The sequence below is a fragment of the Leptosomus discolor genome, chromosome 21 (genome assembly GCF_034619465.1).
Source record: "Leptosomus discolor isolate bLepDis1 chromosome 21, bLepDis1.hap2, whole genome shotgun sequence".
Classification (NCBI taxonomy): domain Eukaryota; kingdom Metazoa; phylum Chordata; class Aves; order Leptosomiformes; family Leptosomidae; genus Leptosomus; species Leptosomus discolor.
In genome coordinates, this window is record NC_141411.1 from 3,952,191 (window position 1) to 3,968,616 (window position 16,426).

Genomic DNA, 16,426 nt, shown 5'->3' on the forward strand with positions numbered 1-16,426 from the left:
CCACGCTGAAAACTTTATAATTGGTAGCTCCGGTGGCAGGTTCTCCTCTCTGCACATGCAGCTCTCTGCTCGCTCTTCAGCTTCCCCCCTCCCCTTCCTTTCCCTCCCCTCTTTAAGCCCCAGTAATTGCTTTCAACCTCTCGCAGTATGCGATCGCACGGCTTCGCCCAGGCGCCTCTGCAGCCTCCCCACCCGGGGAAGGTTTTGCTGCGCCCTCCCCACCCTGCAGCCCCCGTTACTGTAACGCTGGGATGAGGCTGCCGAGGCTGCTGCACACCGTGGCCCGCTGCTCCCTGGGGCTGGTGTCCCCGGCAGTGATACCCACCGCCACGCACAGCAATGGGCACAGACTGCTTTGAGCTCCTGCCAGCCCCTGGCTGAACAGCTGGGCACTGCCATGCCACGGGGGTCTTGGTGACCAACCCTCCGACAGAGACCCCTGCCCTGCCCTGCCTTCCTCCTCGACTGCTTTCAAGTCCCAAGATGGAAACTCTCCGTTTCGTCCCATTTTCCCCCCCTCCCTTCTCTATTAACCGAATTACGCATGACACATCGGGGAGTCGGAGATGCTGGGAAAGGCACTATTTAAAGAACTGGCTTTCCAAAAATAGTACCCCAAAGCCGGGCTCCAAAGACCACGCTCAGCCACCAAAATAAGCGGCCTGATTTCCAAAGAACCCAGCAGCCCTGTGGCTCTGGCTGCAGTGGCGCAGCCGGGCTCAAGGGCTGGGGCACAGCTCATGTCCCGCCTGTGAGCATGCACATCCCTGGGCACCACGTGGCTTCCAAGCCCGTGGCATCCCCTTGCACCCACAGGGACACTTTAGATAGGAGAGATGGCTTGTCCCTTCCTCCAGCTCCATCATAATGGTGCAGGGATGCTGGTATCGGAGGGAGAACCAGTTTTGAGGGTCCCCCAGATCTTGATCTCCACCAGGATGCGGGCAGCACTCCTATTTGGGAATGATGCTTAAAATGAGCCCCCGGGGTGGCTGGTTATTGCCCTATGGTCCCCAACCTCACTAACCACCTCCTGCAGAGAGCGGCCAAGACACTGGGCACAGAGTTGGAAAGGAGATGGCTTTTTAAACCCACGTCCTTGGAGGCTGGAGCGGTACCCACCTGTATTTCCAGCTGCTGTACCACTTGCATCTGGACTCGACACTGGGCCGTGCTTCGGTCATCAAGTGCATGTTCTGTATTGAGGTGTCTGGGGAGGAGAACACGGGGGTTTACGCCTGGACGTGCCCAAAAAGCGGCCCCTCCGCCGGGGCCACACCTGGGATCAGCCCCGACTTGCAAACTGCCTGTACTGCAGCAACGCCCGGGGACGCCCATCAGGTGCTGCCCGCGTACCGGGGATGCCCCGGCACTGCTGCCCAAAGTGTGATGAGCACAAGGGAAACTGAGGCACGAAGGCAGCCAAGCAAACTGGGCTGTGCCTCCTCCCCAAATCCGGGCTGGAGAGCGGCTGTAGACAAACCAGCCCTGCCCACGGCAGCCCCAGGGCAGCCCCGTAGCGTTTAGGAGCAGCTACTGGTTGATGGAAAAGTCCTTGAGAAGGCTGCTGGCAGGAGGCGCCCAGGAGGACCTGAGGAGCAGGTTTCCAGGACAAAGGTGGCATTATGGAGGTTTGCTTACACCCTCTAAGGAAACCCCCGAAGGCAGAAGGTGACACTTCCAGGGTGCTCCTCATCCTACCGCTTTATGTTTATAAAGCACAAGGACCTTTGGTCCTCACTGCCCTCCCTCCTTCTCGGGGAGGGGAAGGGCTCCTGGCAGAACCAAGCAGCCAGCGATGGGGACATCACTTGCTGCAGAGCCACGGAGAGCCCGGCATCGCCTTGTGGGGGTCCTTGTCCCCGGATCCAGCAAAGCAGCAGCCTGGAGATGCACTTGAAGGTGTCACATGGCTGGGCCACGTCCTTGCTGGGGTGGATGCAAAGCTGGGGCGGGGGGGGTGTCCTCATGGAGGAGTGGGGCAGATCGGAGCGGGGATGCTGGGCAGCAGGGCAAACTGTGCCAGGGCCTCGCTGGGAACACCTCGACAGGTGGCATCCGACAGTGGGAAACACACAGGCGTCCCACAGCCAAGAGGGCCAACGCTCTCCAGGGCCAAGACTGAGATATTTCTGCTGAGACATCCCAGGAGAAGGAGCCTCAGGAGTATCTACCGTCGGTCGGGATGAGGAAGACAGCAGGAGTCTCACCCGGCTGCTTGCGAGAGACTTCCAGCCCCAACTTGCAAAAACAAGTTAGGTAAGTGGGACCAGCTGCCAAGCTCCTACGTGAACAAACCCCGCCGGTGTCTCAGCCCTGCTCTGCAGGGCTGCAGCTAGACCAAGCCACCCGCTCCTCTCCCCACACGGCAGACCGAGGGCACGGTTGTTTCTCCAGAGAAAAAGCTATCGAGAGCCCAGGCTGTGCTGAGCGGGAACGGAGACGTTTCCCACCGACCCTCAAAGGATGCGCTGCCCGTTTCCAGCCTCATGTTGAGGCTTTCCAAGCTACTCCATGGAGGAGATGCTCAGAGGAGACTCGAAGCTGGCGCCTGGCCTCAAAAGCAAGGTCCACACTGCAGCTGGGCTCGGCCTTTGGGAGCTGGAAGTTTTCCATCTCTGTCCCACACCCTGACACACGCTCACATGGGCAAAGAGAGGACAGAAACACACCACTGCAGGCTGCTCCTGCAAGGACAAGGTTTCCTTAGGGGGGCGTACGGGATGCAGGATGCAGGGACCCTACAGCCCTGGCTGGCACAGCACCGTGACCCAGCCCCAGCCCTATCCTGCCAACCCCAGTTCCAGCTTCCAAACTGGAGCTTGCTCATCTGCCCCGTGCCATGTAAACATGCCCGGAGAGGCAGGAGGAGATACCTTATCCAGGTTCACCCCGTGAGTCAGAGGCAGTGGAAGAAGGACACAGGAGCCTGACTCATTCACTCACTCAGTCGCCACCAGGCAACGCTCCCCCAGCCTGCCCAGGCTGCCTTCGCACCTCCTCATCCTCCTCTGCCCAGCTCCTTCCCTGGGAATGAGGGGGCCGGTGCCGCCCGAGGGATGCTCCCACCAGAGCTGGCCCTGCGTGCGCGGCAGCTGACGGGATCGGTTTGTAAAAACCCCAAAACCTCGTCGATGGAGAGCAAAGCGCACGCCGGCGCGTCTCGGCCATCGCGCCAAGCAGACAGCCGGAGAGGCGGGGGGGAAGGAGCAAGCCAGCCCGTCAGTTCTTTCTGATGTCTTTGCTAAAAATCCCGGCTACAAAGAGATCTAATTGCAAATGAACTAATTAAGTAAACCTCTGACGAAGCGTGAAAACAATTTGTTTGACCCTGACGCTAGCAGAGGGCTCTTCGACAGCGGAGTTAATCAGTCAGCGCCGGAGCCCACAAGCAGTGTCAGCGGGCTGCCGCGCCGCCATCTGCTTCCTCCCCTCCTCTCGCCCCCCAGGAGGGGAGCTGCGAGCTCTCCTCGCCTGCTGCCTGCGCCTGCCCGCTCCTGCCCGCTGCGCTGGGTCTCTTCTCCTCTAGCAGCAACCTCTGCTGTGTTTTCTCCTTTTGCATGGGGCCCTCCTCAGCTCTGGGCAGACTTTGGGGGTGTCCGGACCCATTTCTAGGGTCTCCCCCTTTGCCGGCCTCATGCTGTGCTGGCCTGAGAGCGCAGGCTCTCCCCTCCCTCCAGGAAAACCACCCCCCAAAATGGGGAGCACTTACTTGACAAACTGTCCCAAGTCCTCACAGAGGGTTTCGCAGCCAGGCCACTTGCACTCTCCGTGGCCGTAGAGCGGGTGGGAGCCGGGGGTCTCTTCGTGGGAAGAGCTGCAGCAGATGGAAAGGGACTGTCAGATGGGGCAGCTCAAGTGTTCCCATGCACGGGGCCAGCTCTCAGGGACCCCCCCGCGATGGCTCCCCACCCTCCATGGGCACATGGGTGCAGCAAAACAGAGACAGGACTTGTTTTAGAGGGTGGGCAGAAACCCCCCAACCCTCCCAACCCCGTTGCCAGCCCCACGGGCGATGGATCCCGGCCCTTTCCAGCTCTCCAGGGCTAAAACCACAAAGTGCCAGGGCCCGACCCGGCTCTACCTGTCCCTTCTCGGCGTGTGCACGGTGCTCTGTCCGTTGGGCAGAGGGTGATGGGAAATGGGAGGCGAGACCTTGGCGGCCGAAAACGAGGTAGAGTTGGAGGTGTTGGTGGTGAGGTCGAGACCTTCTTGCTTAATGCTGTCCTCGACGGGCTGGGTGGCCGTGACCTCCTTCCAGAGCTGCTGGAGGTCCGAGGGGCACACAGCTACGGCACGGGGAGAAAGCGCCCGCCGTCAGCGGGGAGAAGGAGCAGCACCCACTGGCACCCGCACACCAGGCTGGCTCGGGACCCCACAGGCTCCCTCCCTGCCCGGCCAGCGCAGCTCAGGCAGCCCAGCATGGACCGTGAACTGGGAAAACATCGCCTGAAGCCGGGCGCAGCCCTCTGGGCCAGCAGGCGCGAGGGGAGGCTGCACGAAAGCCCGAAACAAACGGCCCGTGGCACCCAGGGAGCCTCGCAGAGCTGCCCCAGGAGGGGAGGAGACCCTGGCTCCCCGCACCCTGGCACCCCCTCCTGCAAGAGGAAGCTGGGGGCCCAATCCTGCACACAACCCAGCTCAAACTCTCCCAAGCTGCTCCGGCCTTTAACGTCATCAAGCCTCAAACTTTGCATTAGGAAACGCAATGCCCCAGCCCCCTCCCCAGCCCTCCCTCGCCAGGAGCAGGGAGAAGCTGCATCCACAGGGGACCCCCCACCCCCCAACACCGTCCTCCCCACCGCAGGCAGGGGTCCTTACCTTGGGGCAGGGTCTGTAGGGGCACAGTGCCCTGCCCCGGTGGGAGGCTCACCAGCCCCTGGCGCTGCAGGTTTAACAGGTGCTGCTGCTGGAGCTGCTGCATCTGCAGGAGCTGCTGCTGGAAGGCCAGCTGCTTGTTCCCTAACGGCTGCCGGGAGACAAAAGGGAGAAATCAAAGCACGTTATTTCCAAGCCTTGCAGCAGAAGCCTCGCAGGGGCCCGGCGGCGGCAGCGAGGGATGCCCGTGGTGGTGGGACCGTGGCCGTTCGTGCCTCCATCCTGCTGCTGGGCCGCTGTGCCTGCTCAGCTTGGGGCTGAGCCGGACGGAGGCTTTGATCTATCGGAAGAGGAGGGGAAGAAAAGGAAAGGGGAAGGGAAAAATAAGGCACTGAAAAGAGAGGGAGCGAGGAGAGCTGAGGGCTTGCTCAGAGCAGAGACCCGGCTCTGCCTGAGAGGTGGGCGAACCCACAAACCCGACCCGCGGGGTCCCACGCGGGGAGGCTCAGCCGCAGGGCCAGCCCCCTCGTGCAAGGAGCAGCACCGAAAGAAAGGGGGCTCCCAGCACCCAAAAGGCATCCTGGATGCACAGGATCCTCCTTTAAGCAGGGAACTGGTCCCTCTTTGCCAAAAATGACCATTATGAGCCCCTTCTTAGCGGGATCCAGAAAACAACCACACGCAGGTGAGCAGGCGCCCAGTGCTCCCAGCACCAGTGCCCCCACCTCAGCCATGAGCATCCCCCGAGCAGGCAACTCTCCTACCCGTCCCCAGGAGCTGGCCACACTCTGACGGGCATAGCCATCCCTAAACTAGTTAGGCAGCACGGGTCCCTGGGGAGGCACCAAGAAATCCATGAGAATTAACTGAAGGGGAGAGAATTCAATTAGGGATGGGGACAGGCAGCTGCTAATCCGAGCCGGCCACGAGAGGGGAGCTGCCCCAGGCCTGCCCGGCCTCATTAGCGGGGCAGGCGTCTCCGTAACCCCTTGAACCCCTCTGTTTGCACAGACGTTGTCTCCAGGTTGCGAGGAGCCGGGCTGGCAGGCAGCGCGAGCCGACTGTGCCGCACTGACCAGCCCCAGGGGCGGCAAGGCCCCCTCCACGGCAGCTCCGTTATCCTCAGCAAGAAAAGGGCTGGGGTCCCTCTCAGCAGGGCAAGCCCCCACCTTGGTGGAGCACACCAGTCAAGCCCACGCTAAGGCGCTTCCCCCTGATCTTGCTGTGAGCTGGGGGCACTTTTCAGCCCCATTGCTTGGCCCCAAAAGAAGTATTTTCACGTCCATGCTCTTACTGATGAGTGCAAGAGCTTTGCAATGTCCCTTTTTTTTATCTCCTGGATGGGCCTGAGCGTTGTGGGGGTTCAGGCACGTGGTACACCAGGGATCCCAGGGACCAGGCACAGCCCCACCTCGCTCTCTCGACGCTCCCCAGGGCTGTATCTTGCTCTCTGCTCCACACGGAACAACGAACAGACTCCCCGTGGCAAACCCAGTTCACGGCTTAGTTTGGAATCGGCACGTGCTGCTGTGCCCGAAGCAGCACCCCAGACCCCGTGGGATACAGCCCGTCCCCTGCAGATGCTGCTCATGCTCGGCCGTGGCTTTGTGAAACGGAGGGTGAGGATGAGCTCCAGGCACTGCCCTGCAAAACCCCTGCGGTCTGCAACGTCAGGCACAACTGCGAGTCCTGTCTAGGGCACAGAGAGTTTAAATCTGGTTTCTCAGCCTCACAGGGATGCGCAGACCTCTGCCCTGTCCTGTCCACCTCTTGGCCACGGCAGAAATGTCCCCCCAGGGTCAGGTGCGGATCCTCTCTGGCTTTGCCTCAGTCCTGCACCTCTGTCCCTTGAAGATAAAGGCACAAATCAAAGCGATGCTCTGCAGAGAAATCCCTGCGCTCGCCCTTTGCTCCTGAGCAAGGTGCTGAGCCACGATGACTTCAGGCCACAGAACCAGAGGAGACCATGGACCGTAGGACCACGACGGGGAGAAAAAGGCAGGACCGGGCTGTGTGCCCGAGGGCCTTAACAGAGGCAGCGCCGGTCCCCCATGGTGTCCCTATCCCCTGCGAGGGGAAGCTCTGCCACGGCATGGGATGGCCACGCATGTCCTCGCCTTGGTTAGAAACGGCAGCTGGGGTGGGACAGGGCAGGATGGGATGGGCTTCTCCTCCTCTTCCCGGCTCCGCAGCCGCCCTCCCCGGGGGCCCAGGGGCAAGCCCGGGTTCTGCACAAACACAGCCTCATTCACGGCACTTCCAGGCTGTGGAGCATGAGGAAATTGGGAGCGGATGAAGTCATGAGGATTCCCCGGGGCGCATCGTCTGCGTCTCACAGCTCGGCTGGGCTCTCCCGACCTGGCGTCACTGAAGCTGCAGCCGGCAGAGTCAGACCCCCCCCGCCCCGAGCCCCTGGGGGACTGGGCAGCTCTGGCCCATGTGTGGTTCTGGCAGGGACAACGCTGTCCATGTCAAACCTGCACCTTCACATGCTTCAAATCCACGTGCGCATCCTTCCAGCTTCACCAGCCCCCAAAGACGGGGACCAGACCCAGGAATACGAGTCTTGGTGCCCAGTTGATGCACAAACGCCTGGACTAAGCCAAAACACGGACCACTTCTCTCTGGGGAAGCCAATTTGCCAGTCCCTAGAAAGCAACCGCTGCACCACAGAGCCAAGAAACTGCATGGGCTGAAAACCACCGAGGGCGACGGGTGAAGAGGTGCACCCACGTGCAGACCCACCCACCAGCCCCCACCAGCCTGGGGACTCTGAGTCATGAGTTTGCCCTGGAGACGGTTGGATTTCAACCCCAGCCTTATTGAAAACCTCTCTCCCCAGCCGTCGCCCCACGAGCTTCGCTCGGCTCCTCTCCCCTCGGCAAGCCCCAGCCTGGCAAATCCCCGCCGAGTCCCTCCCAGAGGGGACCCCCCCGAGCACCCACCGGAGGAGCTCGCTCTGTGTTAGTGCTGGATCCTGCGCTTGGCCCCCGCAGCCCCCATCCCGGTCCCGCCTCCCGTCCCACCGCGGGGGCTCGGGGTCCGGAGCTTCGCCTGCGCTCGGCGTACATTAGACGCAGATGACTGGGTGCAGCTACCGGGGTAAGAGCTGCCGTCACTTTGATTTATGAGCACATCAGGAAGAGTTTCGGCGTGACACGCGGGACTGACAGGAGCAGTTCATTAAGCTGACACGGAGGTTAGGCGGCAGGCAGCGCCCCCCCCCCCCCGGGCCACCCCCCCTCCCCTGGTCCGCCAGACTCGGGAGAGGGACAAAGCCCCCCTGCCCCCAGCAGCTTTGGGGGCACACAGAGACCCACTGGCCTCGCCCCCAGGCGATATTGGGGTCTCTGCACCCAGACGCTGCTTGCAGCAGCTGGGCTTGGAGAGGCAAAGCGGCCAGGGAAAGAGCGGGATGGCAGACACCAGCTTTGCCGCCTCTTGCCTCGAGGGCGAAGGGCTGCCCGGAGCCATCCCAGCCCTCCTCGCTCCCCCGACACATCCTCGCTTCCCCCCATGCCCAGGATGCTGCTGGAAGTTCACCCTTACACGCTAACGCAGGAAAACGCTCCGGGATGGGCTGGGATGTCCTGCAGCTCAGCCCCATCCCAGCGGGATGCATGTACCAGCTGCCTTGCTCGGCCCCTTCCTCACGCCCCTCCACCACGGCGCAGCTCCTCGCAGACCGCGGACACAGAGCACCCCCACATCCTCCGCGACAGGATGCTGCTGACAGGCGCTTCCGACACGTTTCCATCCTCCGCGCTCCCTCTTTATCCTGCTCTCCCCTTCCCCGCGCCAGCGGGGGAACCTCCAGCCGCGCTGCTCCTCCTGGGGAGATCTGAGCCGCTCCTCCACGAGATGCTGCTACCTGCTCCCGGCACCTTCCCCAGCGCGGCGGCGGCACGAAGCCGTTCCCACCTGCTGATCCCCCTCCGCGCTCGCAGACGAGCCGCTGACTTACAACCGCACCGAGGCGAGTCCTCGAGATCAAGCAGAGGGAAAGCAGAAGGCGCTGGGTTTACAAACCTTGCGGCGGGCCCGTAATTAAATACCGCCGTGGATTTCCATGAAGGAGCCGACGCCGGCCAAGAGCGGCTCTGCGGCGGCGTCCCAGACACGCCAGCTCTTCCCTGTGTCGCAGGGGGAAGCAGCGGCATCGCCGTTGCCTGCAGGCACACGCTGCTGCCCAACACAGGCTTTATTAATAGCAGCCGCTCAAATTCACGGAGTGAAGCTGACCCCGCAAAGCCTGCCTGGGGGTTTTGGGGAGGGGAAACACCGTGGCACCCGCTCGCGGGGACCACCTTGCTGCTCTTCCTGGCCATGGGCTGATGATGCTGCCGGGAGCTGGACACACACCCCTTTAGCAGCACCTAATACCTCTTCCCCCCCCCGCTGGCCACTCAGCTGACTTTCTTAGCGGATAAATTTCTCGCCTCCTCTGTACCATTTAATTAAAAGTTAACATGCGCTTTTTAAACCAGGAGCCCTCTAAGCAAGCCCTTTGTTAGAGCTTAATTATATCCCCGTTCGTTGCTGCAATATAACATCGCCACAGCCAAGAGGAAAGTCCTTGAGGAAGCTCAGATTTATGCCTCCCCCTTTCTTGGAGCACGAGCAGCTACTCCAGCTCCTGGAGATGGCTCCGATAAAGCCTGACCCCGTGCACCCTGCGTCAATACGCCAACATCCCGCAATGAAAGCCTGGGTCAAACCGTATTGAAGGCTCGAGTGGGTGCCGGCCCGACCCTGAGCCGCTCGAGCTGCCCTACTCCCCCAGTCCCAGCGTGTGCTTTGCCGTCGAGCCCCCGCTGCAGCCACCCGACTGCACAGTCCGGGCTTAAACGCTTTCTTCCTCAAAAGAAAGGTGAATTTTGAAGTGCTGAGAACTGACGAGCGTAAATCAGGGTGTTGGCTTTCAGGAGGCTGATGGCCATGAACAGCCCCAGCACCCCATGCCTCTGCTTGCTACTGAGGCTTGGCTGGGGACGGGGACCCAGCAGCTCAGCTCCACATGCTGGGAGGATGCCTGATAGAGAGGGCAGTGATGCCAGACATACAGCAGCACGCGCAACGCAACATACCCCCCCATGCGGTACCGTGTGCACTGATCTGGGAAGAGAGAGGGGCAAAAATAAGTAAGAAAAAGGACGAGTGGTGCTGCCTGCCTGCTGCAGGTCGGGGTCGATCCCCTGGCTCCATGTGACCAGCACATCTCCAAAACCTGAGCCTTCCTGATAATAGCCGCAGCGCCTCAGAGTGCGTTGCTACAGTAAAGGACAGTAAAACTTGTTGTGTAAAGGGAGTTATATGAGATTGATGCAACCACACCAGCATAAACACTTCTCCAGCAGGCAACCACATCCCCAGCAAAAAGCTCACCCGCTGCTGAGCTGGTCACAGAGGGGCTGACAGCATCCCCTTCCTGAGCGTCTCCCCTTGGAAAAGCCCTTTGCCAGCATTGCTGCCGTTTCACACAGCGCTTGCGTTTTGCAGAACCACCTTTCCTGGCAGGAAAAGCCCTGGTTTGGGTTCCCACCTGACCAGCCCTGCCTGCCTACGTGCCAGGGTGCTGCCACGCCAGTTCAGTCAGGGCTGGGCTGCCCGACTCGAGCCATGCCGAGCGCCTGGCAGGACCAACGCGCCCGGCCAGGGCTGAGCTGAGCCTCCTCTGCCCCCCGCCCTGTGATTTGGGGAGCCCTTGCTGCGTGCTGAGGAGGGGGCAGCGACCTCCTCCTCCTCCCGCCGGGGAGGGTCCAGCAGCGCTGCCGGCCCACACCCACTGACTCCACCGCTCCCCGCACCCACCCCATAGTTTCTCGATGTGCCGACAAGGACGCGGCGCTGAGAACGATGCAGCTCGGTGCACGTGCCAGATCGCAGATAGGCAGGAGGAGGAACTCCCAGCACCCAGACCAGCCGCCCCAGCACCCCCCGCCCCAAGAGCAGGATGCCCCTATGTCCCATCCCTGCTGGCTCCCAGCTGGCTGCCCTGGGTGCTGGGATTCACACACATCTTGTTTTGTGCTGGTCGCCCTTTTATTTGCTGCCAGATCTGATGGCCCAGAACCCATCTGCGTGAGCTCACCTCTTTGGGTTGCTGCTTTCCGGCTTGCTGCTGTGTCAATAGCTGCAGGTGAAGCTGCTCCTGTTGCTTCTTGTAGTATTCCTGCAACTGGGAGGGAAGGAGGGACGGGAGGGGAGAGAGCAGCCCGGATTAGCAGCAGAAACACCCCATTCGCATCTCCCTGCCTGGCACTACCCCGTGCCCAGCACCGGGCTTTGCCACAGCCATCTCAGCTCCTGGCACCACGCCGTCAGGGCACGCTCTGGGCTGCAGGTTAAGAGGAAAAAACACCCACCAAAGGAGGCATGGCTGCAGAAGAAACCTTGAGCACACGTTCCTAAGGGCTCTGGATCCCCACAGCAAGTAAAATCCCCAAACACCACCGATGCCAAACCTGCCGTTTGTTTTAATGCCAACTGGTTGCTCTGGCTTTCTGCCACCGGCCAGCCCGGGAGCCTCTGCCTTGCCCGGCCCCAGGGAGGAGCATCGCAACCCCTCAGCTCAGTAATTCCTGTGTACCCTGGCGTGGGGGGTTGTTTGGTGGGGGGATAAGAAACACCAGGAGGTGGGTGAGCCCCTTGAGAGAAGAGGGCCCAGGTGCTCTGGCACGTAAAGCAGTGTTTCAGCAGTGGAGAAACCCCATTTTCGGCATGGTGGGACCCCAAAACACCCCTGACAAGCGTTGTGAGAGCTGGGGGGCTCCCAGCTGGGATGGGGCCAGGAGCAGCCATGGCCCCTGGTCTGGCCAGTGCAAACCCACGAGCGCTGGGGGCTCTGACCTGCATCCCCCTTCACGGGCACCACGGGGAAAAGCGCAGGCAACCCACCTCCTCACAGCACCCCAGTCAAACCAGAGGGTTTTGCTGGGCGGGTAAGACAGAGAGAAAAAACCCCAGCCCCACGACAAGCCACCAGAGAGGGTCCCAGTCTGCAGGAGGCAGTGCCAGGACCTGCTGGCGTTGACAGCAGCTCTTGCCCTGGCCCCTAAATAAACTGTTGGTGATGGATTTGCTGCGCGCAAGGGGGGCCAGAGGCACGGGGAGGTCAGCGAGACCCGTCGGCCCCCTCCCACCCAGCCCGTACCCCCACACAGGGGCGACGGCGGCGGCTCAGGAATGCCCCTTTGGATGCCGGGAAGCCTTTATCAGCTCAGGGCTGACAGCGCTGACAGCAGCAACTTTGCTTTTTCTGTCGGCGAACAGGTTTGGAAAGGCTGGGTGTTTACCCGAAAGCCAATCAAAGACAGGTCTCTGCAACATGGTCGAGCGCGGCTGCGGGAACATTGGGTCAGGGGTGAGAGGTGTGATGTTTGGTTTTCTTCTGGTGGAGAATGCGAGCTATTCCGGCCTGGGTTGTTTAATTTGCAGTCAAACGTGTTTCTTTATCCGGCTCCAAAGAGGCTCGGAGAAGGACCCACCCAGGGTAGTGTTTACCCTTTGTTCTTTCCCTGGGGCCAACCTTGAATCCTTATCAGCCTGTTTGGAGTAAACAGGTACTGGAGGCAGGAGGAAGGGTGTGGAGGATGCTTGTGGGATTTCTCCTTCTCTCCCTCCCGCCGGCGGGAGGTGTTTACCCAAGCAGACCTGTTTTGTTTCGGAGTTGAGGTTTGTTTTTTTTTTTTTTTTTTTCCTTCTCCTCCTTTTTCTTCCCTCCCTGTTCGTTCTACACTTGACAAAGCACTCCAGAAAAGCCGAGCGAGGCTGTGAGAAACAAACCCACGCGCTCAGCTCTGGAGCCGGACCCAGGCACCTGCCCCAAAGCCAAAGCAGCAGCCGCGGGGGCTCTGCTTGGGGTCTGTCGAGCCAAAAGCATCCACCCCGGCACCCGCCTCTCCCCATGAGCCAGCTAGCCCCAAACCAGCCCTCGTGTGGGAGCTTTCTGGGCTTGGAGACCCTGACTCAGGGCAGCAGCATCCAGCTTTGCCAGCTCTGTTCGCACCCGCAGCTCCTTTCATCCCTCGGTGCAGACATGCTGGGAATCCCCAAGGAAATATGGGGGGAACGCAGGAGCTGGGGGAGGAGAGGACCCATCTGCCTGCCCCCGAGGAGCTGCAGCATTCATGAGCACCAGCGGGAAACCACTGGGCTGGATCCAGCCCACAAACAGCCAGCCCAGGACCAGCGTTACCTGTTGCAGCATTATTGCCTGCTGCTGCTGCAGGAGGGCCTGGAGCTGAGGCGGCGAGAGGATCTGCTGCATTTGCTGCGGCGTGATCATCTGCGGGGACATCATGGCCACAGACACGGGGACCTGCGGAGAGGAAGGACACGTCACCACTCCCAGTTCCGACACTGGAAAACCCTCTCCAAACGCCGACAGCCTCCAAGTGCCTCCCACCCCCCAGGCTCTTCCAGGGCATCCCCCATGCCCCCCACCCCTGTATCACCTTTGTGTGAAGAAGCCCTTGGCCACCAGCCTGTCCTGGCATGCCAAGGCCACGGCCGGGGACACGGCGATGGCACAGAGGTGCCCTGCAGTGCCGCTGGCACTGGGGCAAAGCTTCTGAAAAGCACCAGCTCCCCACACCCTGCGGGCAGGATGCTCTCTGCCCGCAGGAGCTTCCTGAAGTGCAGTTCAGCTGGGGGAATTAGGCATCGAGAGGAGCCAGCGGCACATGGGCAGCCAGCTCCAAACCACAGCTCCCTCCCCTCCTGCGAGCACCACGGGAAAGGTGCCGGGCACCGCTCCTTCCCTCGGGGTCCTGGAGGATGCAGGGAGGAGGGAAACACCAAGGGAAGCAGGGAAGATACTGATCACCCAAATAACTTTGCAAAGCAAAGCTCTGAGGAAGAGGTTACCAGGTTTTCTATAGGCACATCAAAGCTTTACCTCCAGTTGACACCAGTAACTCACATAATTACCATGCCAAGTAGAGGGAGGGCGAAGAAAACCTGCCAGCCCCTGCCTTTGGTTATCATAACACGGGTCCACAACCCCGCGGCAAAGCGCCGGAGAAGGTGTCGGTGATGGATCCCAGCCCCGTCAGTCCTGCCCAGGTGGAGCAATGCTGCCTTCCCAACCACGGCCATCAGGAGCTGCCTTGTCCCAGCCCTCCGCCGATCCCACCAGCCCAAAGCCCTTCCCAAGGCTCTGGGCAGGGTTACGGCTCTGCTGTAACTTAATAACCCTTCCTGGATGCTCCCTTTTCCTTGGAAAGCAGGTGACCACGGCTAGTCAGGAGCAGGAGAGCCGGGGAGCAACCAGCAGCCTCCTGCCTGCCCCTGCCCTTTGAGGGAACCCCAGGAGGAAGCATCAACTTGGCTATAGGATGTGGCAGAGCCCGAGCCAGGCTCCTGGTACAAGCCAAGGACCAAATTTTGATCTAAAGTAGATGCTTTCTCATCGCCTCACTCCAGAGTCTCAGGACATCAGCGACCAAGTGACAGAGAAACAAAGCAACTGGTTTCAGAGCACGTGGCAAAGTCCAAATGAGAGCCCGGGACCTGCCAGCCCCTCCTGCCCAGGATCCTCAGCAATACCCAGACTCCCTAAACTGGACCTGCTGCCCACGCTGGGGGCTGCCTCTCCGCTCCAGCCACCCCGGTGGGACACAGAGCAGGGGTGGGACCCTGCGGAGCAGCCCCGTGCAATCCCTCCTGTCCGTGGTGGGTGTCCAGCTGGGCTGGAGCACGCTGACCTTCAAGGGAGATTGCAAAGGCTTATCTGTTTACTCAGGCATTTTGCTGGAGGGAGGCGTCACAAACGGGACGAGTTTCATTTGTCGCCAGCAATGTGTGTGTGTGTGTGCGTCCCCCCCAATCTGCCTTCATGTCAGTTATTGATTAATTGCTGCGTGTTCACACCCAAGGGCTGCTGCTGGGCTGCCTTCGACTGCACCGGCTCGGCTGGCGGTGGAGCGCTTGGGAGGTGGCAGGAGCATCCCCAGCACAGCGCTGCAAAGAGGGCTCCGGCACCCGCCGATGCCTGCTGGAGAGCCCCACGCACCCCCTCCCCTCCTGGCAGCCCCAGCACCAGCGAAGAGCTGCCGTTTCGGCGCTCAGGTGCTGGCAGGCAGCTGGGCAAAGCCCTCGGCGAACATCTGGGAAGGAGGGAAGCTCCCGAGGACAGCGAGACGAGAGCGAGCGGGGTGCGCGGCCGCTCGCTGGGAGCTAAGCATCCTGCTAATTTCCCTTCGCCAATTCATCAGCTGGCAACGTGCTCGGAATGAGAGCCCCTAATTAATTGCTCATCCGTATCCCCCATCCGGGCGGCCTCCCCACCCCCACCGCCGCCGTGCGGCCTCTCGTACACGTTTGCTGGCATTTTCAAATCGGAGGCATCCTAATTACCGGAGAGTTATAACACCTTCCATTTCTCGCCCAGCGGACTGACACCCTGTCAAGAGCAAAGAGAATTGCCAGAGGTTTTGACAACACTAATTGCCCCTATAATCTAAAAACACAAAGGAGAGGCGATTAGTCGAGAGGGCCCCAGCTCTCGATCCGACACGAGGTTTTCACAATGTTACAAGAAAACAAAAGCGACGCTTTTTAGAGTTTGATGGCTGCTAACAAAAGCAGAATTATATTTTCATACAACCTTTGTCTGCATTAAATGGCTTTTTTCTTCCGCGCTCGGATGCGGAGCTGACATGGGGAAACAGCAGCGGCTTCGCGAGGGGGTGAGGTGTGAACGGGGCGAACCACTGCCCACATGCAGGCTTCGCCTCCTCCCCAAGCCATGGTGGACACCCAAGCCGCACAAAGAAATTCCACCAGCACGGAAAACATCCCCTTCCCAGCTAAGGTTTCTAGGGAGGGCAGGAACTTTCTTTCCTAAACGGGGAAATTCCCATTTACAGCAAGTTTTGCTCCCGCTGCGGCCATTCCTCACGCGCCCGGGTGCCGAGGAGGCTGCGGCGCTGCTGCTGGCTCGACCCCAGCACAGGGCAGCCAACCGCGGTGCTGCCACTCTCCACCCCGGGCTGCAGTGACAGCCCCCGCTGCCTCTGTCGGGGACGGTGACAGCTGCTGCGCCGGCAAAACGAGACGGGGATGGAAAATGTCCACCCCCAGCCCGGCCGAGAACCCCACGGGGGGAACCCACCGGCAGCTGATCTGCTAACGGGGAGGGGGACAGCACGGCGCAGCCCCCCGGGAGGCTGAGGAGTGAAGTTCAGCCCCGGCACTGGTGACTGCCGCTGTGCAAGCTTCCCCGCGGCAGGGCACGAGGCCAGCCTGGCATCCCTGGATAACAAGGGGGGGCTTTGGGCAACGGTCGCCTCAAAAGCTCAGATCCAGGCGGTCACGGCGGCCAACACCACAAGTGAGAGGCAAAGGGCGTCGAGCAGAGCGGCACGGGGGGTACGAGGCGTTAGCAGCACCCAGCTGCCTCCTCTCCATCCCGTCCACCCGGCAGCAAAGTCAACCAGAGCAGCCGGGGACCGTCCTCGCACCGCACCCAGCAAACCCCTCGGGAAGCAGGTCCCAGCAGCCAGCCCCGCAGCAGCCGCTGGTCCCCGGCCGGCGCGTCACGAGCTGGCATCTGCCAGACACCGAGTCAGGAAGGGTTTGACTCACTCCTTGGCCGGCTGCCACT

At 61.1% G+C, this 16,426-nt stretch overlaps 1 protein-coding gene across 7 annotated transcripts in view; it reads right to left on the minus strand.

Annotated features, from left to right (window-relative positions):
* Window positions 1–16,426, minus strand: part of FOXP4 (forkhead box P4) — a 38,388-nt gene that overhangs the window by 7,514 nt on the left and 14,448 nt on the right. For 5 of the 7 annotated variants that reach the window (XM_086476620.1, XM_086476621.1, XM_086476617.1 and 2 more), the window contains 6 exons: window positions 13,016–13,138; window positions 10,910–10,996; window positions 4,822–4,969; window positions 4,085–4,289; window positions 3,713–3,817; window positions 1,123–1,210 (listed from right to left, as the gene is read on the minus strand). In XM_086476620.1, coding sequence (XP_086332746.1) covers window positions 1,123–1,210; window positions 3,713–3,817; window positions 4,085–4,289; window positions 4,822–4,969; window positions 10,910–10,996; window positions 13,016–13,138 — 756 coding nt within the window. Of the gene's footprint in view, window positions 1–1,122; window positions 1,211–3,712; window positions 3,818–4,084; window positions 4,290–4,821; window positions 4,970–8,739; window positions 8,743–10,909; window positions 10,997–13,015; window positions 13,139–16,426 lie in introns of all 7 variants that reach the window. The other 2 variants (XM_086476616.1, XM_086476618.1) reach the window with 2 other exon arrangements.